This window comes from Leptodactylus fuscus, chromosome 1, assembly GCF_031893055.1.
Source record: "Leptodactylus fuscus isolate aLepFus1 chromosome 1, aLepFus1.hap2, whole genome shotgun sequence".
In the NCBI taxonomy this organism is placed as follows: domain Eukaryota; kingdom Metazoa; phylum Chordata; class Amphibia; order Anura; family Leptodactylidae; genus Leptodactylus; species Leptodactylus fuscus.
Genome location: NC_134265.1, coordinates 299,210,765 through 299,237,616, shown reverse-complemented (window position 1 = coordinate 299,237,616; position 26,852 = coordinate 299,210,765). Strand labels below are relative to the sequence as shown.

Genomic DNA, 26,852 nt, shown 5'->3' with positions numbered 1-26,852 from the left:
CACCCACAATAAACATGGCACTTAGTCCAGGCAAGCATGCATATTTATTTTAGTAAGGAGAAAGGAATAAAACCCAAGCATTCAAGTGTGCCTGATCCCTTGTCTCCAGACATCTACCATCAGAGATCCACCTTAAAGGGGTATTCCCACGTTGCATACTCAACAGTCTTTACTGCTGTAAAATCTTCATTCTTCCTGGTCTCTTGCATCATTTGGTGGGCGGGGTTTCACATGCAACCTGCCGTTTAGCCCTGCCCCCAAATTCGCATGTAGCTCCGCCCACCCACATTGGACTATGAAGTACAGGCAGCAGCAACTCCATTCTGTGTTACATACAGAGACTGCCTGTCTCTGCCATAATGAACACAACTGAATTAGCTAGCCTGATAACTGGGAGAACAGAAGACATTCAGAAATGAAAGCAGCTCCTCTCCCCTATCTGATAGCAGGAAGCTAGGTCACATGGTGTAGACCAGTGATTTTCAACTAGTGTGCCGTGACACATGGTCGGGTGTGCCGCGGGGAAAGTTCCCCAGACGCATGCCAAGATTGGCACGGGAGACCTATTTTGCTGGCACAGCAGCCAGTCCCCGTGTAAATGTAGACGGAGCGTCCCTTCACTGCTCTGCTAGCTAGAGCTGAGGTGTAGGACACGCCCCCTTCTCTCCCTGCCCACCAATCAGAGGTGAGCCTCTCACTGCACAGGATAAGGGCTCCTTGGACCTGCTGCTACATGTGAGGAGGAGCTCCTGCCGTCTGCAGCCCTGAATAGGAGAGGAGGAGAGGAAGCTGAACAAAGTGAAAGTAAAAGAAAACACCAGGTTAGTAACTATTCTCATTAATGTCAGGCATTTGGGGTTATTACTTTAGTTTTAGTAACTCCATGTGCCTCACATTAATAGCAATTAACCCCATCATGTCCCTCATATTAACTCCTGTGTGGCTCACATAAGAGTTAATAACATGTGTGACATATGGGGGTACTATATAATGAAGATATTTACTTAATTATCACCTCCATATGTCTCACATATCAGTATCCCTTATGTAAAGCACACAGGGGGTTAATGTGAGGGACAGGATGGGGTTCACTGCTATTAATATGAGGCACATTGAGTTGTAACCTGTAATATACATGACCAGACTTTTTATACACAACTGTGGATAAGAGTACAGACCTATACATTTCTAAGGACCCATATATACAGCCATTCTTTTTGTGGCTGTGTATTTGGGCCAAATTGAAGAGCTGAAAATTATAGAGCAGGTCCTATATCTGTCCTATATATACCCTATATCTGTCCTATACCTACCCTATATCTGTCCTATACATACCCTATATCTGTCCTATACATACCCTATATCTGTCTGCATTTGTGGCCCTGTCAATTAATTTTTAATGTTTATATCAGTGAAAACCACATGCGTGCCACTTGTATGCAGAAGGCGTAAGGCTGAGGCCCCACGTTGCATAAACGCAGCGTTTTTGTTGCAGATTTTGCGGCAGTTTATTTCAACCAAAGAATCAACCATTTAGAATCTATATTATTAACTATATGTATAATATGTACTGTTTTAGTGTCATTTTGTGCCATTTTGGTTGGTGGTGTGCCCCGGGATTTTTTTAAGTGTAAAGAGTGTGCCGCGGCTCAAAAAAGGTTGAAAATCACTGGTGTAGACACAGGAATAGCTAGAGACACAGGCTCGCAACCTGAACTTAGCCCCTCCTCCCTCCCCCCTGAGAGCAGCAGATACATCACTTGACTCATGAGCAGCTAAGTCAGGTCTGTGTAAAAAAAAAAAATGAATAAAGTAAGATAGTGGACAAACAAAGCAGATTTGCTGAAGCAGTGTATTTAGGAAAAGTCTTACATCCACATTAACAAGCAGTATAGATAGGATCCTTGTGATGGGACAACCCCTTTAATGTCATTACCCAATTCTTCAGTTAGGGTGATTACCTTTTGTTTATGGACATAATGTGTGGTGCCCTCTGGAGGCCAAAGCAGAGACAGGCCTGAACAAGAGTGAGGATAGATGAGTAAAAATTTCAGTCACTACTTGTTGGTATAATCCAATAGATAGCAATCTAATGTATTGTGTTTGTGTGAAGAAAAGAGCCAATATTCTGCATCGGGGCATGAGACAATATAACTTGTGGGGGCAATACACTGTGCAGACCAGTAAAGAAGGGCGTGGGTGGCTCCAGTAAAAATTTTTGATTGAGTTGCTCCCTTTCCCCAATTCAGTACTCAAGCAACCATAGATAGGTTCCCATGTAACTTCACTGCAGAATTTCGATGAAGATTTTGTGGCATTTTACAGCAGCAGCAAAGTGGTTGAGATTTTAAGAATTCTCATCCGGTAACTGCAGCAAACATTTGTACAGAACCATGATTTATAATCTTCAGCATTTCAGTTATACACTGCAGATTTCCACAGTAGATACCAGCCTATGGGATGAAAAGGGTGAAATCTCCTCTGATATCCACCACAATCCATGGAAAGATTGAGCAGGACGCCTATTATGGCGGAATCCTGCTGCGATCTCCCCCTCCCATTGAAAAGACATTCAAATGTGTGAACTTTCCCTAATACATTTTGTAATATACTTTATTAAACAGATTTCTGATCAGTCATAGGATCTGAACAATGGAATAAAAAATCAATTGAATGACTGGTGCAGATAGAGCTCCATCCTTTGGCATCCATTACCATTCACAAAACAGAGGCAGTAAGAAACAAGATGGAAGGAAGCTTTAGTGATGTTTTTAAACATTAGAATAAATGGTAATAGAAGCAAATATAGGGCTAGTTCACAAAGAGTTTTCTGCAGGTGGACTTTGACACAAAATCGGCTCCCATTAACTTCAATGGGAACCGCGCGCTTTTTTTTTTTTTTCCCGCTAGCTAGTATCAGGAAAAAAAGCGAGATGATCCATCTTGCCATGGATTCCGCAGCTAAATCAACCGTGGCTCGAGACATGCTCCTGTTAAGGCCTATTCATTCAGGCCAAATCAGGAGCGGGATGCCGCAACACAATGCTGATGCTGCATCGGCATCCCGTCGCAGCTAGCTGTGCGGAAAGTTCACAAGGCAGAAAAGGTTTCCGCAACCTTTTCCTCCGTGTGAACATACCCATAGAGTAGCATTTCTCAGTCCACTGTTCTGATCCCATGAGAAGCATTAGCAGATTCCTATAAGTCATTGCACAGAATTACTGACATGTACTGAAGAACTTCAGAATAAAGTATATGGGAAGACTTAGAAACTTCATATTTAGCAGCCTGTCTGTACCTGCCTTTCTCATTCAGATTCTGCTCACACTCCTTTTCCTTCCTTCTTCATACACTTCTATGTAATCCAGGACCGTGAGTGCTGTAGTCTACCTTAACTGGGTTGTGCCGTTTCTGTTATTGCAGTTCAGCTCCAACGGAAGTGAATATGGTTGAACTACAATACCATATATAACCCATTGACAGGTGTGTTTGCTGTCCCTAGTAAAAGGCAGCCATTTATTATTATCAGGGGAAAAACCCGCTTAAGGCTGAGACCACATATTGTATCAAATTTTTTGTTGCAGATTTGGCCGATGTTTTTGGAGCCAAAGTCAGGAGCGGATTTAGTAAAAGGGAGAAGTATATGCACTTTCTTTATATGGTCCATTCCTTTTGGAGCCACTCTTGGCTTTTTGCCAAGAAACAATAGCTTTACTGTGAGTGGCTTCGGCCTCAAGGTGGATTCAGTAGTCACATCAGACTGACTCAATTTAGGAGGGGGAAGCAGGAAAATAGCTTAATATTCCTAGAAAGTAGCATTTTTTTCCCTCCAATACATATACAAAAAAAATACAGTACCCATCAAGATAGAAAAGACCCAAAAAGTATCAAATACGGCAATTTTTTATGGCTTCGCTTTTCAAGAAAAGCCTTTACTTTGGAAAAAAAACGTGTCTGCAAGTAAGTTGTACACCATGTTGGATAGTTTTATTTGAAAACAGTGTCTGGACTGCTGATATTTTCTTCCAAATGAATATCCTAATAAAAAAACAATATACATTCATCACATTTATTCTGGTAACAACAGGCTCAGCCATTATTAAAGAAAAAGAAAACTGAACAAGACAAACGTAATGTTGCATTGCTTCAAACAGATGGGTGTGACCGTCTCTCCCTTGCATCTGGAAAGACCAAGACCTGCTCAAAATAAAAAAATAAAAATTGTGGTATTTTTCATTGGTATTTACATGGGCGCTCTCACCTACATGGCGAACATATTTCCAAATAAATGGTTTATTGCCAAGTGTAGCTTTTTTGTGTGTTTGTAAATAAAACACGTCTTTCTTTTGGTAGGAAAATTAGGCAGGAGATTTTCAAGATGTACAGGAACATACCGATATATAAAAAAATTCAACGTAGCAAAGGTTGCAATAACTTAATAGCTCATCGGGGTTTTGTAGGTTTCAGGGAATGGAATAGAAATGTGCCCAGATCCTGTGACCAGAGGCAAGATGCCAGCATTCGGGACCACGTTCCACGACAGGGTGAGTGTGATATTCCTGTTACCCCTGGAAGTGAAAAATACAACATATTTAGAACAACAGGTTAGTACTATACGCCTGCCTACATAACAGCCATTATGGTTCGCAGATTTCTAAGAGACCATAAACTCACATAAACATATAGAACAGAAGTCCCCCTTCACAGGCCAATGGGCACGCAATTCAGTAGGGAAGCCTAGGTTATACAGCATTAAAAGGACAATGGAATTTGCGCTGGATAATATTAAAACTGGATAAATGGGTCTCTGATGGTTCCCTCTTGCCTCCTTTTCACACACTGCTTGGAGTCCCTGGTGTCTCTTCACACAGAGATAATGCCTAGAGATGACTCCTGAGCCAAATACCAGAAGAGGAAGCTTCCCATAGCAAGCCATCTTCTTTACTATGGGCCTGTTTACTGCCTCAGCCTTAAGACTGAGACCACACATTGCAGAAAAGCTGCATTTTTGATGCAGATTCTGATTTTGAGCCAAGCCCAGAAGTGGATTTAGTAGAAGGCAGTAGAATAAGGGCTTCCTTTATATAATAATTTCCTTTAGAAGCTGCTTTGGCTCAAAATACTAAGGCAGAATCTGCAAGATAAACATAGTTTTTCCACAATGTATGGCACTCCAATCTGTCCCCGAGTACTGAGATCACGGTACTTGAGGAGATCACGGTACTTGAGGTGATCACCCCACATACTGGATTTTGTGAATTAAGATTGGATCATCTAATGTGGACTGGACCTGTAGCAATCATATTCTATCTTAGAACTATTTATAATTTTGTACCATAAATTCTGATGAAGGCGGAAGTGCTGAAAACGTTTATACCGCTCTGTAAGAATCTTCTTGTGATTAAATCACATCTTCAGCTCAACCTAAGGAGTGCTTGAATTCTTTATGCTCTTTACTGTAGGATCAGTGACACTAGAAGCAGTCATGGGGAAAATCGCTAGAAGAGTTTAGGAAAGGCCTGAATGTCTCTCGAATGTAACAACATCACAGGTTATAGTTATTATTATCAACCACCCATTGCCAAACTGGAGTCAGGAAGGATTTTCTTCCCCTAAAATTAAGAAAATTGGCTTGTATCCCACAAGGCTTTTGCCTTTCTCTGGATCAACAATGCAGGACAATGCACTGGTTGGATATACCCCAGTTTCAGCCTTATAAACTATGTGGAACAATCATGGATATGATCATTCATCCCCATACAGTTTGCATTCTGTCAGCAGAACATTCCTTATTTACATAAGATAGGCAGCTAACAAAAAAAGCACAAAGTATGTGATCAGACGACAAACAAGCATTTGTCAGCTCATCCAGGAAATGTTTACACGGCCATGGTCGGGAATGAGAAGTCGGATGATACACAAAATCACTGGATTATGTAAATCATCAAAAATGCAATGTCAGTCATTGATACGAGCCGACTGTCATATGGTCACATTCTGAATCACTGACAGCTATAGGTCGGTGACCTTTGGTAAAATGCCCCAAAATACAGTCTGGTACTACTACAGGGTACATGAGGCTATAACCACATGCCGGCATAGAAATCAATGTGGATTTCCATTGGGTAAATCCTGACACTCCTATTTCTGCCACGGTTTTGCTGGGCGGCTGAGTGTACAGCAGATCTAAACAAGGACTAACCTCATTGTTATTCAATGGGGTGGAACCTTGGCTTGGCAGAACTATTTACCATACTATTATGTCTGGGACCAATTTCTTTTCTGCAGCAGCCCAAAAATTATGCCTGAATTTTTTATTTTTTTTGCCGCATGTGAAATGGGTTTTAGAGGTATTACCTAACCTTTGACCTCTGCTGAATCTTCTACACAGTTTGTGAATTTTCTCTTTGTATAAATTTAGCCCTGAAAAAAAGTGCTGGATTATCAGACACTGGCTTAGCGAGCGTTCACACTACCGTCGGTGTCTGACAGATAGTGTCCGCTGCTAATGTCCGTGCAAAATCTTGCGCGGACATTAGAATCTGACACCAGCTGTGTCCGTGACATTTTGCATTGATTTAAATGGACATCGGGTGCGTTCTTTTACTGTCCGTGGGTGTCCTTAACTGTCCCAAAGATGTCCAACTTTTCAAGCGGACAGCAAAACCCGACGTAGGTTTTTGTTGTCCGCTTGAAAAGTTGGACATCTTTAGGAATGGACAGTTAAGGACACCCACGGACAGTAAAAGAACGCACCCGATCTCCATTTAAATCAATGCAAAATGTCACGGACACAGCTAGTGTCCAATTCTAATGTCCGCACAAGATTTTGCACGGACATTAGCAGCGGACGCTAGCTGTCGGACACCGATGGTAGTGTGAACGCTCCCTTAGAGGGATTTGACGGTAATGTTTTTCCTCTCATCAGTCAAAGAACAATTTAACCCCAGAATTACCCAACCCTAGTTTTACTCTCCCAATACTTAATCAATCCCCCATGACTGAAAACAATAAGAATCTCTAAAAGCAGGGACACAATCTTAAGGACATTTTTACGTCTTTATTTCCGATAATGAGATTCAGATTTCAGCAAGTAATAATGCGCAGCCAGTCATTTCAGTAAAGTGCGCTACAAGTAATATCAGCCAATGCTAATTGAAGAGCTCCGCTTTGAAGTCCTCCCGACATCTTGATCCTCCACAGAACCCTCCCTTCTGTCACCACAAATCAATCACAAACCTTCCTGGCGCCACAGAGTAAACACACATCAGCTTTCTCTGTCAGCTTTCACCCTATAAATTTTATCTCTTGCACTCGCTTCTTGAAAAGACCACTTTTTAATAAAAACAATATATTTTTTCCAGATGCTTACTTCAGGCCGTTTCCATCGTCAAAGAAGAAATACTTGGATTTCATCTCCTTTAAAGACAACTTTGGGTTGTCTCCCCGGAGGATGATCTTGTCCCATAGTACAACCTGGTTCAAAGCCTAAAGTGAAATCATAAAGATATTCAGGAGTAATATTTCATAGATTTTACCACATACAAAGGACAATACACATACATTTACACAGGGAACGTTACAAGCTCTGATTGCAATATGTGGAAATATTAGACGGCCATATATGGCCGCATGTAGTAAGTGAAAATTTATACCAAAGCTGACTAAAGCAGTTATTAATCTCCTAAAGTGACCCTCGGGTCAGACACTCACAAATGATATGCAAAAACCTATAAGGAATAATTTTCTGCTATTTGTTTTCTTCAGATTTTTCTCTTTGATAGCTTTCAGCTCACTTCCATTAGGACAGGGCTGTTATCAGTGGCTAGAGTTTAGATACAGTGCCTACACTGAGCCGGAGGTAGTCTGGGACACACCCCCTGTCTTATGATTGGCTCAGGCTGCTGCTCTGCTGCACAGGGTATGGTTCAAATTGCTTTTAGGCACTGTAGCCAAGTATTTTCATCTCGGTATGTACGTCTATTTCCTGACAGATGCGAGTTCCATCTGTGAGACCTGAATTTATCTTGAGAATCCCGAAAGTGAATAGAGAAGGGCAGCCCATGCAAGTGTCTCCTCATTCACTTGTACTGGAGATACAGAAATAGCTGAGCAGACAGCTTCCACTATTTCAGTGCATGTGAATGGAAAGATAGGTTTGTGTGCAAAACAGAACAAAGTTTCAGTCATCACAAAAATAAATCGGTTGTGAAAATACAAAATTCTTTACTGTTATGTGACCCATCAGATTTTATGTATTTTTTTTTATTTATTTTTTTTTATGGCCATTGCACATGAGTTACTGATATGTGTAATTTACCGTATATACTCGAATATAAGTCGACCCAAATATAAGCTGAGGCCCCTAATTTTACCACAAAACCTGGGAAAACTTATTGACTTGTGTATAAACCGAGGGGGGAAAATGCAGCAGCTACTGGAAAATTTCAAAAATGAAAATGGTTGGAGTTTTTGGGTGCAGTAGATATTGGGTGCTGGGGAAGGGGAGGGGGCGTTTTGGTTGTCTGTCTGCCCCTTCCCTGAGCTTGAGGACTGGGTTTCCCCCCCCCCCCCACTTGGAATTCAGCCTGGCTGAATATAGGGTATTTAGGGTATTTTATTTACTTTATTTTTTTAATATATTTTATTTAAAGCCTCTTTTTTTTTTCACTGTTTTATGGGAGATTCTATACATTATTATTGTGGCTGGTCATAGACACCCCTTCCAAAAAAAAAAAAAAAAAAAATTTTCCTGTGCTGAAAAATTCGGCTTATACTCGAGTATATATGGTAGATTAGAATACATGCTCCAAGAGGATTTGAGCCTTTTGGGGTTTTCTTTATCTAAAAATCAGCCATTCCAAAGATATAAGCCCCGATACTGGTTTCTCTGGGGGTGGGTTGGGTCTTTGGAAAGGCTAAGGCTGAGTTCACACAGAGTTATATGGTCAGGAATCAGCGGATTCCGGACCAAAAAACTCCAAGTGAACTCAGCCTAAGAGGATTTGGGTAAAAAAAAAAAAAAAAAAAAAGACAACATCACAACCACACCTCACTGATGAGGTGTGTCACTAGGATTTTTAAACCAGGTGACAAGTCCTCTTGACCTTTCATGTACTCAGAGATGTGCAGTACCACATACCACTACAAAGCTCACAGTAAGTTGAATTCAAGTACAAGGCTATGGAGGCCATGGAGTACTGTCCATGGGAGGGAGGCATTCCTCACAGCCCAGCGATGACACTAGGCTGTAAGGCTCACCTTTCTGACAGTGGAGAGATATTGCTGCTGAAACTAACAGCACCGATATCTCCGGCACCAGGCGCATGTCAAGAAAGCCGTCTCCTTTCTAGCAGTATGTAATACTACACACCTGAGGACATAGAAGGTCCCCAGCTCTTTAAAAGTAACCCGTCACCAAGAACAAAATGGTAAATGACATCATTCATTTGAGGTCAGCTGTGTGTGATCAGTATTAAAAATTTTTTAAATATATATTTATTTAAGCCATCCACCCATTTAAAAGATATGACCCCAAGAGGACTATGTAAACTAGCTCTTGTTCTAAAAGTGGGTGGGAACCTATCTTTTTGAGAATTACAAAAGTTTACTGCTCACCTGGAAAACAAGAGCTAATTTACATATAACCCAAAAAACACAAATTGACCAGGGGAACAGGAGCCATCAAATTAAGTATGTTATTTAGCATTTTGTACTTGGTGACAGGACCTCTTTGAAGACACAACAATAAAAACATGGCAGGGTTTAATCCAACAGATATATGGTCTATGAGACATTTCTTCAAAGACAAAAAATGGTCTTCCATTCAGTGACAACAAGGGTACTTACATTACTCTTTGTTGCATACTCCGCCGAAAGGTATATGAACAACTGCTTGACGTTCCAGTCAAATATCGGTTGCAAATGTAAGTTTGTTAAGAAAAACTTTATATTACTACTTTACATTGCACATAAATGATGGGGGGGGAGTTTGTTTGTTTGTTTTTTTAAAAAAAAAACATCAGAGGATCAATGTAATAGGAACTGTGGGCTTCAGGAATGTGAATCTAAACTAGAAAATGTTTTTCTCATCTCTTATGTATGCTGTGTGTATTTTACCGAACACTTTTGATGCAGTTATTTCAGTAGCCATGTTTCCCTATAGAACATAGAATAATTATAGATTATATTCTGTTCCTAAGTACTGGAGTTTTCAATAGGGCCTATCTATTACAAAGTAATTACCAAACCGAAAAATGGTAGTTTAAAGGGATTCTACCACTAAAGCAACATTTTTTTCTAATTACCACGTCGGAATAGCCTTAATAAAGGCTATTCATCTCTTACCTTTAGACGTGGTCTCCGCACCGCCGTTCCTTAGAAATACCGGTTTTAACTGGTATGCAAATGAGTTCTCCGCGGCAATGAGGGCGGGTCCCAGGACTCAAACGGCGATGGGAGCGTCCCCACTGCTGCCCGAGAGCTCACTCCAGCGCTGCCTCCATCTTCAGTTGCAACCTTGCCTCTTCTGTTGGTCCAACTTCTGACGCCTGCGCAGTACGCTCCTGTATTGAATTACAAGAGCAAGAGAGGCTGCTGCGGAGGACTCATTTGCATACCGGTTAAAACTGGTATTTCTAAGGAACGGCACCGCGGAGACCCCGTCTATAGGTAAGAGACTAATAGCCTTTCTTAAGGCTATTCTGACGTGGTAATTAGTAAAAATGTTGCTTTAGTGGTAGAATCCCTTTAACAAGTCTGATCTGTGACTGTGTGACATGGACATGAGATCCAGCAGAAGGGCTAGTGCTGGCATAGGATACTTAAAGAGGACCTGAAAGGTCCTCGGGTACCTGCGGTTTTATACACCGCTAGAAAGCTGACAGTGTGCTGAATTCAGCGCACTATTGGCTTTCCCGTTATGTGCCCCTGGTGAAGAGCTATCGGTGCGGTGCCGGTACCGTAGCTCTTCACTGTAAGAAGGGCATTTCTGAGAGTCTATGAGGAACGCCCCTCCTCACAGTACTCGTCCATAGACTAGTACTAGGGGGTGTTCTTCACCACTCAGCGTCATTACTGAGCGGTAAGGAATGCTCCCCCCTGACAGTACAGCGCTATGGACTCTACTGTCCAAACGCCCTTCTGACAGTGAAGAGCTACGGTAACGGCACCGATAGCTCTTCACCGGGGGCACATAACGGGAAAGCCGACAGCGCACTGAATTCAGCGCAGTCGGCTTTATAGCGGTACAGAAAACCACAGGTGCTCGAGGACCTGAAAGGTCGTCTTTAAAGTGGTTCTTGTACTATGTACGGCAACTATTTTTATTCATTACTATAGGTCATCTAAAGGGATTGTCCCAAAATAGATATTTAGCACTTGCTTACACGATGGGCTATAGATGAAGAACCACTACAATGACATAATGGGGATATGGCAGCCCCATTCCATGCCATTAGAAAAAGAAGTCAAGCGAGCCAATTCTGCTTCATTGTAAGTTTATGGGAGTGACTGCTAGCCAAGTACAGTGAACTAACCCCTCAAACACTAAACAGAGAACAAACTCAACTGCTGCTCCATGAACACTTCTTTTCCCTGCTTCATACCGTGAGGAGGAACACGGCCTTCTCTTTCCAGAAACAATTATCTTCTAACCTTGGAATAGGTGCAAAACGTCCATCATGGGACAACGCTTTAGTTGCTATTAATCCTTTCTCTGTGCACTGAACACATAAGGTTACAGTATAAAGCATAGGGAATGGCAGAGCAAAAGCCAGAGGATCTGATGGGGATGTAGCTAGATTACACACCACGTTATGCAGCTAAGCTGCAGTCACCTTTCATAGTTGTAGCCTCATGGAACAGAACTAAAAATGTGACAAGCAGCTGACACTGCCCATAAGTAGCAGGTAAGCAGGACTTGTATCTAGTGACTAATATTGGACGTTCTGTGCCAGCCATAGTATGTCCCACAAAGCTATCTTTGGCATTGATAATAAGAGTAAATATAACCTTGGGATTTGGGGCCTGTAGCACCGGTTATCACTGGATGACGTTTCCCGACAGTCAGGAAATGCATAAAAGAGAAACATAGAAAGAAAGGATATCTGCATTTATATCAAATATGAGGAATCCCAGGTCACTCTTTTCTCTGGGGCCTGTGAAGTCTTCAACATTCTCTCTGGAAGATAATGAAATACAAGATTACACATAGTAAAATATATCAGGGCCGTAAATAGCATTTTATTATTTTATGTTTGCCAAAGACAGTAAACAGCTCTATTGCACACAATACCATGGACAGACACCACACGGTATGAGACACATGGACCGCTTCAGGCTCCAGCTGAAAACTGGTGAGCAGAAATAGTCAGCAATGTAAATTATTAAAGGGATAGCACATAAGGTCAATGCGAGCGGTAGGCCGACAGGCATTTTTTTTTTTTTTTTTTTTTAAGCCTTGAATCTGTCTTGTGCAGACATAAAACATGACATAAATGGCCCCTAAGAATGTAGTTGCCTCTGGACCAGCACCTTTATACACCTGACCTGCTAGAGAGTATCTCCATCCCAATTCTGACATGATGTGATACCATACATCTATTGCAGGAAAAATGAGTTGCTGCACAAAGAGGTCATCAATAGAAGGATATAATCTGACCCTATATTAAAGATGGAGAGGAACGTGCTCCTCATATGACATCCTACAATGTATAAAACTTTACACTACGAAGGCCCATCGTCCAAACAGAATCTATCAGGCCCAGAAAGAAAGGATGTATGCAATATCTCTATTAGCATGGACAAGATTTTTTTCTTGAAATAGGCAAGAGGTTTTCAACAGTTGGAAGGTTCGAACATCACAAGAGTACAAATGGCCTAATATATCAAAGCTCTATCAGAGAATGGCGGCTTTTTTTTTTTCTTACACATTGCAGCCAATTATTTAAGCAGCCCACAGCGTATTCCCTATCTTTAGGATAGGAGGATCAGTGGGGGTATGGCTCCTCAATCTGAATTCAAAAAATGGTACAGTCAGTAAGGATATGTTCACATCCGCACTACTGCACTGTCTGCTAAAAATAGGTGGAGGAGAAAGTCCTACACGGAGGGCCGAAGCCAAGGAGACCTAACAGATTCCCACCGCTAACCGGTGTTTTAGCGGTCTGTCTCCCTGTTGTTCAGGATCCGAACAACAAAGAAGAGACGCTAATGTGAACCTAGCGTAAATGTGTATTACAACATTTACAAGGGGAATTACTTCTAAGAAGAGCTTAAAATATATATTATTAATTATATATATATATATATATATATATATATATATATATATATATATATCCAGGCAGAACAGATACAAAGTGGGGTCAAGGATAGGTGATCATCCCCATTCTAATGCAATACCTTTATTAGAGGGATTATCTGTGACTATGACATTGAGCCCTACTGCCTCTTCTTAGGACAGTGACAGCACCTCCACGGGTGCAACACAGTCACATTCAAATGAATGGGGTTGAGCTGCAATACCAAGCACAGCAACTATACAATGTGTATTATTATAGTCCCAGATAACCTCTTTAATTTTTGGAAGATAAATACACACTCAAATAACTGCATACTAAATATATCATCATGTATCGTGTATAATAAATAAAACAAATCTCTATAAAAAGCCCCAGAAAATAACTAAAGGCAGGAAGGTTCTGCAACCCTGCAGCTGCCAAGGCAGGATCTTCACACATATCACTGCCTCCTAGTACAACATAGGACCGCTTCACATCTGCGTTCGGGTTTCAATTCGGGGGGTCCCCAAGCGGACTCCCTGAACGGAAACCTAAAAGCGTTTACTTAAGGAAACCCACGAACCCCATAGACTATAAAGGGGTCTGTGTGGTTTCAGCACAAAAAATGCAGAGAGAAAAGTGCTGCTTGCAGGGCTTCTCTCTCCCTATTTTTCATACAGTAAGGTGAATGGAATGGAGTGAACGCCATGAAGGTCCACCCATAGGTAATTTACTACTTGGTATCATGTTATTTCACAGAATATTTGCACTTTAAAAAACTATGTATGTTATATATGCACTTTAGAAACTATGGATGTTTCACATATCCTTATATATATGTAATGTAAGTGTCATTTATTCATCATCAACCATTAGTATTCCATCTTGGGCCTTCATTGTTCTGTTTGGTTATATCACCCCATTCATTATTTCTGTCTTATATATGTTTTAAAATGTATTTAAATAAAGCTTTATATATTTTTTGCTAAACATTTTCTGTGGCAGTGCGCTTTTTTAGTATATTGTGTAGGTCATCTGTCATGGGGTCAATCCCTTCAAACTATTTCACTTCAAATAAAAAATAATAATAAATGTGACCTAAACCGGTAATAACTGCCCCTAACCTGGTGTATAACACACACACACACACACCCGCAAACAAAAAAACACTTTACATGTCTGATTGGTACGGCCCAAACGATAGGCCCTCCAGACATGATGAGTGTGAATAGATATGTAGTGCACATGTGCGACCACCTCTCCATTCACTGCTACAGGACTAATGGAGATGGATAGCACACAGCAGACTAGGAGAGCTCTATTCAGCAGTCAGACCCCAGCAGTTACTATATCATGCAGCAGACACTCTGGGGACTGTACAATGACCATTCATCTCAATGACACCGCTCAACATGTTCACAAGTAGAGTTCCCCTTTAACAGCATATGGCACAATGGACAACCTGCCTATAGGCATCTGGACAGGGAGCCCCCTAGAGTCAGAGGCAGTACTCACAGAGTCACCCTAGAGACGTGAATGTTGACAGGCACCACTCGGTCCTTGAATGCAGTGGTGATAAAACAGCCAAAAGTGAGAGCGGCCATAACACTCAGTGAGAAGGCGAAGAGAGAATTAGCCCTGGACAGTGCGGTGTTCATTGTGCTGGAGGATGCGCTGGACACTGAGGGAGCTGAGCAGGCACGGGGGTGATAGAGCGGACGGACACTACACAGCCCCTGTCACTGAATATACAGACAGGAAGCCGGGATAACGCTGAGCTGTCTGTATGAGCCGAGTGAGCATCCGTACACAGTCACTTCCGGGTCAGCAAGCGACCACACAGGAACTAACGTGTAGAAAAGACGTCACATCATGTAACTGAACCTGAGCGGCCATTTTTGTTGCTGGTCATCTGGGGTGTGGATGGTTTAATGAAATGTAGAGCTTTCTGGCTTCTGCGATTACTGTGTTAAACCTCATATATGTCTATAGATATTTATACTTCTATTTATTTATTTATGCTTTATTTATTTATTTATATTTTATTTATTTTTTATTTATTTAATAAAACAAGTGAAAATGAAAATATATATATATATATATATATATATATATATATATATATATATATATATATATATTCTTGCCTGTTTTTAAACATATGTTGCGTGCACATTTTGAGAAGGGTGTCAGGGAGATTCTGACAAGGTGAAAGGGAAGTAGGAAAATGCTTGTTTATATTTTTCATGATGCCAACCTGTTTTACCCCAAATGTATGGTATTTGCATCATAAAAAGTAGATATGACCCCGATCAGCACACACCTCATAATGAACTCATACCTCACAAAGCACTAAGCAGACCATCTGAAATAATAATAATAAAAAAATACCTCCCAACTTTTGAAGAACAGAAAGAGGGACAAAATGTGCGGCGCACCGTGGCAAATTCAGCCCTCCCCCCCACACACACTTTTATGTTGACTCCCCCCATTCTCAATCATTTTTCCATGTGCCCTCACACAGTATAATCCTCCTACAGTCACCCGTACATTATATGTTCCCACATTATAATGTTCCCTTCCAATTGCCCCACAGTCTTAAGTCCCTCTCTCCTGGTGCCCCAGTATAAACTGGTGGCAACTAGAGGGGACATGAGACTGGAGCAGATGGAGGGGGACTTTAACAGTGGGGGTAGTTGGAGGGGGCAATAAATTAATGGCAGCTGAAGTGGGACATTAAACTGGGGACAACTAGAGGGGGAGATTAAACTCGGGCAGCTAGAAGCAGACATTAAACCGTAGGTGTAGCTGGACGGTGACATTAAACTAGAGGCAGACAGGTTCCCCTCCAGGGGTTGAAATTTTCTCACCTGTCATCACCGTTCCTAAGCAATCTGTGCTCTTAGTTTGAGTACCTGATCTGCTACTTAGACCCTCTACAGTCAGGTGGGCAGTCCTGAGCTGGGGCAGACAGTTCGGGACTAGAGAAAACGAATCAGTGGAGCAGAGTCTATTCAAGGATGCAAAGCCTTGGGGGGTATGGGGAGATAGTGAATGGTGCTTCTTTTATTTATTTAGTAAAGTGGTCTCTTGCTCTGGTGGATGTGCCCTGTTTGTATTTTACCTGGATAACTGTTTAAATGGTGACTAAACTTTCAAACAACTGTTTTCTAGCAGTATTTGTGTCATTATTACATTTTGTAATATACTTTATTAACAAATTTTAGCCCCTTTCTGTGAAATCCTGCATCTCTTTATTCTTCCCCTTGCTAGGAGTAAAGGGGTTTTCTGGCTTTTTTTTGAAAAAGTGTCTGTTAGTCCTATTAAAGGGATCCTTTCATTAAAACACAATTTTTTGTGACTAACACGTAGGAAAAGCCTTAAGAAAGGCTATTCTTCTACCTTTAGATGTCTTCTCCATGCCTCCGTTCAGTATAAATCCTGGTTTTCGTCAGTATGCTAATGAGTTCTCTCACAGCACTGGGGGCGGTCCCCAGCGCTCAAACAGCACTGGGGGCATCCCAATGCTGCGAGAGAACTCTCCAGCACCGCCTCCATCATCTTCAGGAACGGCCTCTTCACACGTCTTCTTCCGGCTATGGGGTCAAACTTCTAGGCCTAGGGCCTCAGGCAGAGCCGACTGCGCATGCCCACAGGCTACAAGAAAATGGCTGCTTACTTACTGTAAGAAGACGCGTGAAGAGGACGTTCCTGAAGAAGATGGCGCTGGAGAGTTCTCTCGCAGCATTGGGGACGCCTCCAGTGCTGTATGAGCGCTGAGACCCGCCCCCAGTGCTGCGAGAGAATTCATTTGCATACCGAAGAAAACCGGGATTTCCACGGAACGGTGGCGCGCAGAAGACATCTAAAGGTAGGAGACGAATAGCCTTTCTTAAGGCTATTCCTACGTGTCAACTAGAAAAAATTGTGCTATAATGATAGGATCCCTTTAAGAAAGGCTATTCATCTTCTACCTTTCGATGTCTTCTCCGCGCTGCCGTTCACTTGCTGCCAGTTTTTGTTAGTATGCAAATGAGTTCTCTCAGTACTGGGGGCGGGCCCCAGCGCTCAAACTGTACTGGGGGCGTCCCCAATGCTGCGAGAGAAGTCTCCAGTGCCGCCTCCATCTTCTTCAAGAACGGGTCTTCTTCGCATCTTCTTCCAGGGGTTGGCTTCAAACTTATAGGCCTCAGGCATAGGGCAAAGCCGACTGCGCATGCCTGCCGGCCGCAAGAATATGGCCGCTTACAATACTATGTAAGCAGCCATTTTCTTGTGGCCAACAGGCATGCGCAGTCGGCTTTGCCCGAGGCCTAGAAGTTTGAAGCCACCGCCGGAAGAAGACACGATGAAGACCCGTTCCTGAAGAAGATTAAGGCGGCACTGGAGACTTCTCTCGCAGCATTAGGGATGCCCCCAGTACAGTTTGAGCGCTGGGGCCCGTCCTTATTATACATATGTGGAAAACGCAAGCATTACCCTAGTTATAATTGACATGCTGCGATTTACAAAAATGCTAGGTTTTTTTGAAATCGCAGCACTATTTTTCTGTAATATGTGGATGGGATTGGCCAGAATTCCATTCACTTAGCAGGTACTGTAAAACTCAGCTTTTCTGTTGTGGCAAAATTGTGGCGTTTCCGCAATGTGGGGCCCTGGCCCTACCATCCTGAACTGACATGCTGAGTGAAGCCATGTAACCAGCCTAACAATTTCATACACTAATTTTTGCATTGCTGTAAATGTAGAGAGTACATACACATGTGGACAAAATTGTTGGTCCCCCCGTTTAATAAAAGAAAAACCCACAATGGTCACAGAAATAACTTGTATCTGACAAAAGTAATAATAAATAAAAATTGTATGAAAATGAACAAATGAAAGTCAGACATTGCTTTTTGCTTCAACAGATTTTTTTTTTTTTTTTTAATAAAACTCATGAAACAGGCCTGGACAGAAATGATGGTTCCCGTAACTTAATATTTTGTTGCACAACCTTTTGCGGCAATCACACGATTCCTGTAACTGTCAATGAGACTTCTGCACCTCTCAACAGCTATTTTGAGCCACTCCTCATGAGCAAACTGCTCCAGTTGTCTTGTGTTTGAAGGGTGCCTTTTCCAGACGGCGTGTTTCAGCTCCTTCCAAAGATGCTCAATAGGATTTAAGTCAGGGTTCATAGAAGGCCACTTCAGAATAGTCCAATGTTTTCCTCTTAGCCATTCTTGGGTGTTTTAGCTGTGTGTTTTGGGCCATTATCCTCTTGTAAGACCCATGTGACTGAGACCAAGCTTTCTGACACTGGGCAGTACATTTCTCTCTAGAATCCCTTGATAGTCTTGAGATTTCATTGTACCCTGCACAGATTCAAGACACCCTGTGCCAGATGCAGCATAGCAGCCCCAGAACATAACAGAGCCGCCTCCATGTTACACAGTAGGGACAGTGTTCTTTTTAATATATGCTTCATTTTTCCGTCTGTGAACATAGAGCTGATGTGCCTTGCCAAAAAGTTTGATTTTTCTCTCATCTGTCCATAGGACATTTTCCCAGAAGCTTTGTGGCTTGTCAACATGTAGTTTGGTTATTATTACTTTTGTCATATTCAAGTTATTTCTGTGAACATTTTGGGTTTTTCTTTCATTAAACGAGGGGTACCAACAATTTTGTCCAAGTGTGTATATACCAAAACCTAAATATACCTTCATTATAACATTCACTTCTTGTATGAGTAATTTTCTGATATACCAGTGCAATGACAGGCAGACTATATACCTTGCGGTTGCATTGCAAGCTGTCTGGGAAGCCTTGCTATATTATGGGCTCGTAATGGGGGTGATCCTTCTAATAAACATATTGTTATGTAATATGAGGGATCATGGACATGACACCATCGTGTGTAGGTAGGGGATGATACCAAATAACTAAGCTCATCACTTACCTTCACACATTGGTCTCCTCTATAGTGCTACTATGTGAACTTTATATGTTTAGTTTTCACTCCCTCCTCTCCCTTTCTTTGTAGCAAAGTGACAAAATGTTCTTGGCAATTAACAGATGTGAATATTTTTGGAGCTATAAAGAGACATACTTGGCCTTTTTCCCTTTCTCCACTTATGGCATTAAGAACATTATAGGGTGAATTAGGCCTATTATAGCTGCAGTACATGTGCACTCCTTTCGGTGTGTTTTACATACGCTGATATCTCCCTCTGCACTTTATGGTACATATTTTTGGAACTAGCACATTGAAATTTAAATACATTTTAGACACATCATTTAAGATAAGCCTCTTGGTTTTATAGGGATGTGGAAATGCTGTCCAGAGCTATTTATACTGGCTATACATGTCAGAAAATAAAGCCATTGTAAATCATGCTGCATCCAAGTTTCATGAGTGACTGACATTTGGCTAGGGAGCAGCCATCATTGATTCTAGATAAAGATGAGTGCTGCGGAGATCTGTGCTAGCCATTATTAATCATCAGAGTAGCCAAAATAACATAGCATTCTCATACCTTTGTGATACATTTAGGTTAATGTTCATAATGGGATCTGTATGTGCCCAAAGTACAGTTCATGATCCAGATCACGGACTTTATCCTTTTGTTGGATATAAAATAGTTGAAATATTAAAAAAAATTGTTTTTTTTCCTTTTTCCTTTCTAAACTATACAGGATATTTTGTAAGGTTATAGTATGCTGGCATATATGATACTGAAAAAACTTTGTATTAATGACAATCTTTCACCACCTCCATCAACTCCAACTCATTGCATCCACCAGTAGGCGCCAATCCATTCAGTCTGGCACAATTGTACTTTTTTGTCAAACCCTTTCCAAGTCTTCCTGAAATTTTGTTTGTTTGAGCACCCAATATGCTAAATATGCCTTTTATTGTAAGGTGGGTGGTCTCAAGATATCTGTTCCAGTCCAAGACTGCCCACATGACTAACAACACCAATTGAAGGGAATGATAGGGGCTAAGTACAAAATTCTGTGTGCCAGAAACGAATTAAGCAACACCACTGGACATTACCATCATGTTATTTCCCATTTTTGGCTTAAAGAGGACTTGTCACGTTTTCATGACTTTTTTGAGTTTTATGTATCTATAGGTTGACAGCACTAGCCTGAATCCACCACTATTATTATTTTGTGTCTAGATGTCAGTGCCACTACTTTTGGCCACCAATAAAAGTGTACTTTCATGTGGGAGGTCCTCCACTACCTAGCAACTATGCTGGGACTAATGGACCACAAATTTTACAGTACATTTCTATCAGCAGCTGACGCTAGGTTCACACCTGTGTTTGGGATGTCGTTCAGTGGGTCCACTTGGGGACCCTCCTGAACGTAAAACTAATCCGCTTAAAAAAGTGGTTACCCGCGGATCTGATAGACTATAATGTCTAGTCTATGTACACAATAGTGTATAAACTTGTTTCAAGTGAAATGGGGGAACAGAATCCCTCAGTGGAGAGCAGGCGCAACTGTGAACCTAGCCTAAAAGTAACAAAACAGATATCTATGGAATTAGGAAAACTACACAAAAAAAACAATTCAGCACAGCTGTGACAGTCTGTTATTGATGTATATAATATGTATGTATAAGATATAGATATATATTAGGCTGGGGAAAGTGAAAAAAAAAACCCATACTCGCCTGTCCCCGGTGTCTCCCAGCGCAGTCCTGCCCTACTACTCCACTGTCCTGTTTTGTGGGAAGTCCACGCCGCTCTGTGACGTCCTATGTCCCTTTCCTAAAGAAAAGACGCAGTGGTCACAGGTAGTAGTCTTATGCTGAGGCCACTGATACGCCTCATGGGTCACATGCAGCGGGGACTTCCACCAGAAGAAAACATGAAAGAAGCAGGACCAGATCGCGCTGGGAGACTATTATAATTTGCAACATGTGGCCCTGGTCTTAGATAGTGATTTCTCCATTTATGCATTGTATATGAAGGCTGTTGTTTAATAATACACACATAGTGTGTACTTTTGTTAGCTTCCAGCTTTATACAGTTTCTAAAACCTATAACTATTATTAAGGACTAGCAGTACCCGCGACTTCATCCGCGGAACCCTGACCCCCTGCGTGACCCACCTGTAGCGCCGCACAGGCTTCTTCCTTTGCCTTGTGTCCACAGCGGCTCTGTTTTCCTCATCTCCCCCCTGGCGCCCGCCAACCCCCTTTTTTCCTACCCACTCCCTCATGTGCTCGCTTCTTTCTCCTACCCCATGCCCCTTTTCCCCCCTAGCCCCGTGTCCCCTTCCCCCTAACCCCATGCCCCCTGCCCCTGTGTTACCTACCCCGTGCCCCCTTTTTCCCACCACCCCATGTCCCCTTCCCTGTCTTACCTACCCAGTGACCCCTTCCCCCCCCAGACCCTGTGTCACCTTTCCCCCCACCAAACTGTGCCCATGGTCTCACCAAACCCCGGGCTCCCCATGCACCGATGTTACAGGGGTGCCTATGAGGGCCCCCCTCCCGTGGCAAGCCATGTGCCCCCATTCCATCTGAGGGCGTTGTGGCGGCCCTGTCCTCGTCCCCCTTCCAGGGGCCCCCAGGTTTACCTGCCCAGGCCCCCCATTCCCGCGTCCTCCACTGGACCGGCAACCTCTTCAATCCCAACACCCCACCCCTCTCCCTTCTCAAAGTCCCCTAACTCACCTGTCGTCACAACCCTTCTCCTGCGGCCAAATGACACTGTAGATAGCCCTGAGCAGACATCGGCGACATCCCCCAGAGGCTGCAGCCGCCACGGGACAGCAGGCCGAACCGGCGTTCCAGACCGCGGCGAAGGCGACCCCCTGTCCGGCCGCGGCAGAGCACTGCGGTCCTGTGGTAAGCCCACACAGGCGGGGCAGCGTACGCACTTCTCGCCCCAGCCGATAGCTCCGCCCACATAGAGAAGCGGCACCCATCCAAGTGAGCTGCTGATGGGGCTGGGTCCTACAGCGTCCCAGGTCCTGCTGCGAATTCAAAAGTGAAAAGCACCGGTCACAGGAGTGAATTGCGGTGGTGTACGGGAATTCCATGTAGCCTATCGTTCAATCTGGGACCCAAGGTATGTACGTGCGCAATTTCAGCCAAATCCGCTCGCCCGTCTAGGTGTCATTGCGTTCCCTTTCCAACCCTCCTTCCCCCCCCCCCCTGACCCCTTTGCACCCACCCCCTGACCCCGGCCTCCTCCCCTGCCTGGGATTAGGAGCTAGGCCCGAGAGGGCAATAGGGAGTTTGTGGCTTGCTATGCTGAAAAGTTTGTGGGATTGCAGAGCTGGTGGTATGAGTTGTGGTTTTGTCGGGGTCCTGACAAAAACGTATGTATGCGATTGTGACGAAAAGTAGCCTATCGTTCAATCCTGCCTAGGAACTATGTTTGTTGAAAATTTGAGCCAAATTAGTTGAGCGGTTTTTGCGTGATTGAGGAACAAACATCATTTACTTTCATCATTTACTTGAAAAGCAGGTAGTGGTATTGGCTCATATATTGAAAATTCAAGCAATAAACCAGTAGGATAGGTGATGGAGTGTTGGTAAATTGCCCTTGTCATCACGGGCGCTACTTTGCCCAATACCCTACCATTTGTGGAACCACGCTGACCTCATTGTATCCCCGATGGACTCTTAATATTAGGCTATTAATTGTACTGTCCTACTGCCGTAATTTAACCCCATTTTTTGGTTCCTGCCGACAATTTTTTAGGCAGCGCAATTTTAACAGGCCATTGGGGAAGTAGGGGGGAGATAATAGAGCTGATTAGCCTACATTTCTCTATATACTTACCTGTATGTATGTCTGTTTGTAATATAAAAAAACGAAAACTTGGTGATCTTCAGTAGTTGATACCTTTTTAATGGCTAACTCATAATGATGACAAATGGCTAACGTTTCGAAGCGCAAGGCTCCTTTGTCAAAGCAAATTTAAAAACATTTTTGAAGGATGCATATATATATATATATATATATATACACAGAGCAGGCACAAAGGGTGTTAGATTTCAGGAGGAGGGGGGGGGGTTGTTAGTAGTTGGTGAGACAATGTAAGCAATTTATATTCATGTATGCATCTTATATAAATTCATGACACTGTTTCAGACACTAGAGTGTGGGATTAATGCATCACAGGGGTTCATGTCTTTTTACAGTAGCGTGTGATCTGACAAGGACCTGTAAGTGTTTATATTGTCTCCACCAATTACCACATTGTCTCGACCAAATGTCTCCACCAATTGCTTACATTGTCTCACCAACTACTAACAACCCCCCCCTCCTCCTGAAATCTAACACCCTTTGTGCCTGCTCTGTGTATATATATATATATATATATATATATATATATATATATATATATATATATATATGCATCCTTCAAAAAAGTTTTTAAATTTGCTTTGACAAAGGAGCCTTGCGCTTCGAAACGTTAGCCATTTGTCATCATTATGAGTTAGCCATTAAAAAGGTATCAACTACTGAAGATCACCAAGTTTTCGTTTTTTTATATTTCCAACCCACTGGCTAACACGGTACAACAACGAACATTTTCCTTTTGTCTGTTTGTAGACAGGCTTGGCAGGTAAGATGTGGTTTATTGCTTGAATTTTCAATATATGAGCCAATACCACTACCCTGCTTTTCAAGTAAAAAATAACTACACTACACAAGCGTTTTTATATTTGTCCTTGTAGGGCTGCGTACCCAAAATAAAGCATTTCATTTTAATTGTTCACAAAAAATGTTTTTGCTCTAATTAAGTTGCTAACGACCTTTGTATCACAACTGGATATGGGTTCTTTTGCTTAGTCCAACATAAATAATCCCCATATTTTCAGCAGCAGGCATCATGAGCACCTGCTATCTGGTTTCCCTAGTACCAGCTGTTGTGAGCAGCTTCTGGCTGTAGCCATGTGATCCTGTCAACAGTTCAGACCCACTCCTAAACAGTGACAAAGACTCTGGTACAGCTATGACGGTGCTGGAGGAAAAACCTTTTGCTCTGCAACTCTCCAATGTCTACTTCACTATCGTGGCACTTTTCTGTTTCAAATTATTTGTGAAAATCAGCCTTGCGATCCTCAGCCATTTCTACATAGTCAAGGGGAATCGTAAAGAAGCTGCACGAATACAAGCGGAATTCTACACTGTGACCCAAGGACAAGGTACTGTACTCACTGTTGTCTGGTCATGCTAGTGATCTGTAACTTCAATAGCTGCTTCCATCTTATTATGTAATACAGAGGATCTACTTATTGTCCTAGGTCACGATAAGTAACTGATCTTTCTGGGAAGTAGGGGAAAACACAGTGGTGCTTATGTATTAGTATGTGAAAACACAAACATTAGAAGATGTGCAAGGCACATATAAGCATATATAGCATATTTATATATGAATTGTGAGATAGCGCCCCCTTTCCTCTCAGGCCAACATCTATTATTTTTAAAACAAATAGGGGGTGTGGCAGAGCAGTAATATCCCTACGAACATATCATATATTGTATCTAGTTGTGACAAAATTATAAAATGGTACTGATACTGGATTATAAAAGGGGCATGTCTGAGGTGAGAATACACTGATGTAAGTCCATCACGCCGGGAGATCCGAAAACAACCAAACGCAGCTTTGATACACTCCTATTTATTTTCATGGGATATACTGTATATGAAAATAGCATAAATCATTTTCATGAGCATATAATAGATATATATTGACACTGTTGTCTAATGTCGTTTTTCACCTATAAAAACGCACAGTATTTTTGCAATTCTGCAGTAACTGATCATGTAGAATTACATTGTGGCTGTATCTATTATCTACTACACAAATGGAAATATGCCCATATAAGGCTGGTCTTATACGGCCGTAATGTAAGTCCGCAAATGGTCCGCAATTGAGGGGTTTCAATTGTGGACACCTTATATTCAATGTGGCGTCTTACACCACCGGATATTTTATCTGTGGTGTGGCCGGGCCGCAACCGTGGTCCGCAATTTATAGGACATATTCGTAATGGCCGTGAATTGCGGCACTGCACGGACTCGCCCATTGAACTCTATGGGCGAGTGCGGCAGGACACGGACATCTTCGGAGTCTATGTTGCCCATCAGCAACTAGTATTGCTGATCAGCAACTTGCAGACCGTACATTCAATATGGTCGTGTAAGACCAGCCTTAGTAATAATATCCAGTAGATGACATTGGGTGCTGATCTTGTTATTTTGTGCATATTGGGATAAGTTCTTGGCATCCCTCAGAAACTTTAGATTTACTGGGCAGGGTTGTTTATTTTGTTGCCTGTGGATACAGCTCAGCTCTGCTCTTTGCAGCACACAGATTTGTGTTGTGTCTATGGGCATGTTACATATATAAAGTCCTGTGGGTCTATTTAATATTATACTGAGAATTGGTTTTGAATTAATAGCTATATTAGGTGGATGACGTTTAAACCATGGAAAAGATGTCTGAATATGTGTAAGACCGAAGATTTTCAATCCTTACAATCTTTGCTTATTCTACCTTGGAGTATGAGTAATTCTTTGGGATATGTTATCTGAGGCCTGCCTGGTTCACATCTGTGTTCGGGATTACGTTAGGCTAGTCTACTTGGGGACCCCCCCCCGAACGGAATACCGAACGCATTAAAAAGCGGTGATCAATTAAACCACACGGACCCCACAGACTATAATGGGGTCCGTGTGTTTCCGCGCGGCATCTGCACAAATCAAGCAGAGAGAAGAGTTCTTCAAGCACCACTTTTCTCTCCATATGATTCTTGCGGAAACCAAAGAGACCCCATTATAGTCTATGGGGTCCATGTGGCTTCTTAGCTAATCGATTTAATGCATTCCCTAAACGGACTACCAAACACAGATGTGAATTGCCTAACATGTGAATTGCTTAAGATTTTTTTGATTAAAATAACAAAATAAACAAAGACCAAGGACTTGGTCCGTTGGATCGCTGGCTATTTCAAGCCTCCTTATGCCATAAAATAAGAACTGTAACACCCCTTTAAAAGAGTTGTCCCTGCAGATAAAACCACTTTATAAATGCAGGTCCTACTCCAGGTATCTTCAGTTGACAGTAATTTTGCTGGGGGAGCTGTAGCCAACCAGGCATTTCCTCTGCAACAACCTCTACACGGTGACCATTTATATAAATGACAGTTCATATAAAACAAGAAACATTTCAAGTCGACCAGATTTCTGTTTTGGCTCACAGAGAGGAGTCCCATGCAGGAACATAATAGTGCATATGAACACTGGTTTCCTTCTTGAGATAACCCCTTTAAAATATTACAATAGATGTAGGCAATGAGAATAGACACTATCTCTGATACCATAGTCATAGCATGGCTTTCTTTCACCAGGCACTATATGACTCTGTTTTCTGTCCTAGCCCTGCATAGAAGTACACTGACTAGGGGTAAGTTAGTGCTTCTTCTGGCACTTAGCAGTCAGGGAACATGTCCCATCAACCACCCTAATACACACCCCTTGGTCACCCCTTTACTGCACACTGCAGTATGTTTCCTTTGCCCTCCCAGCAGTACTTCCCCTTATATT

At 42.3% G+C, this 26,852-nt stretch overlaps 2 protein-coding genes across 2 annotated transcripts in view; one reads left to right on the top strand and one right to left on the bottom strand.

Moving 5' to 3' along the window:
• Positions 1–3,961: 3,961 nt before the first annotated feature.
• Positions 3,962–15,084, bottom strand: SPCS3 (signal peptidase complex subunit 3). Its single transcript, XM_075258434.1, has 5 exons — positions 14,799–15,084; positions 12,099–12,181; positions 9,850–9,917; positions 7,373–7,488; positions 3,962–4,568 (listed from the first exon to the last, which is right to left on the bottom strand). Exons 1-5 carry the CDS (start codon positions 14,939–14,941, stop codon positions 4,436–4,438), a joined length of 543 nt encoding a protein of 180 aa, XP_075114535.1. The 5' UTR covers positions 14,942–15,084; the 3' UTR covers positions 3,962–4,435.
• Positions 15,085–24,206: 9,122 nt separating this feature from the next.
• ASB5 (ankyrin repeat and SOCS box containing 5) overlaps positions 24,207–26,852 on the top strand; it is a 36,530-nt gene continuing 33,884 nt past the window's right edge. Inside the window, exon 1 of the mRNA XM_075258398.1 lies at positions 24,207–24,447. Coding sequence (XP_075114499.1) covers positions 24,255–24,447 — 193 coding nt within the window. The 5' untranslated portion in view covers positions 24,207–24,254. The remainder of the gene's footprint in view (positions 24,448–26,852) is intronic.

What these genes read in the sequence shown, in the direction of transcription:
- SPCS3 (XM_075258434.1), bottom strand. Translation starts at nt 14,941, where the DNA reads ATGAACACCGCACTGTCCAGGGCTAATTCTCTCTTCGCCTTCTCACTG. An exon ending in CACGTCTCTAGGGTGACTCT is followed by an intron (nt 12,182 to 14,798) that starts GTGAGTACTGCC and finishes ATTATCTTCCAG; the next exon opens with AGAGAATGTTGAAGACTTCA. An exon ending in AGTATGCAACAAAGAGTAAT is followed by an intron (nt 7,489 to 9,849) that starts GTAAGTACCCTT and finishes ATTTCACTTTAG; the next exon opens with GCTTTGAACCAGGTTGTACT.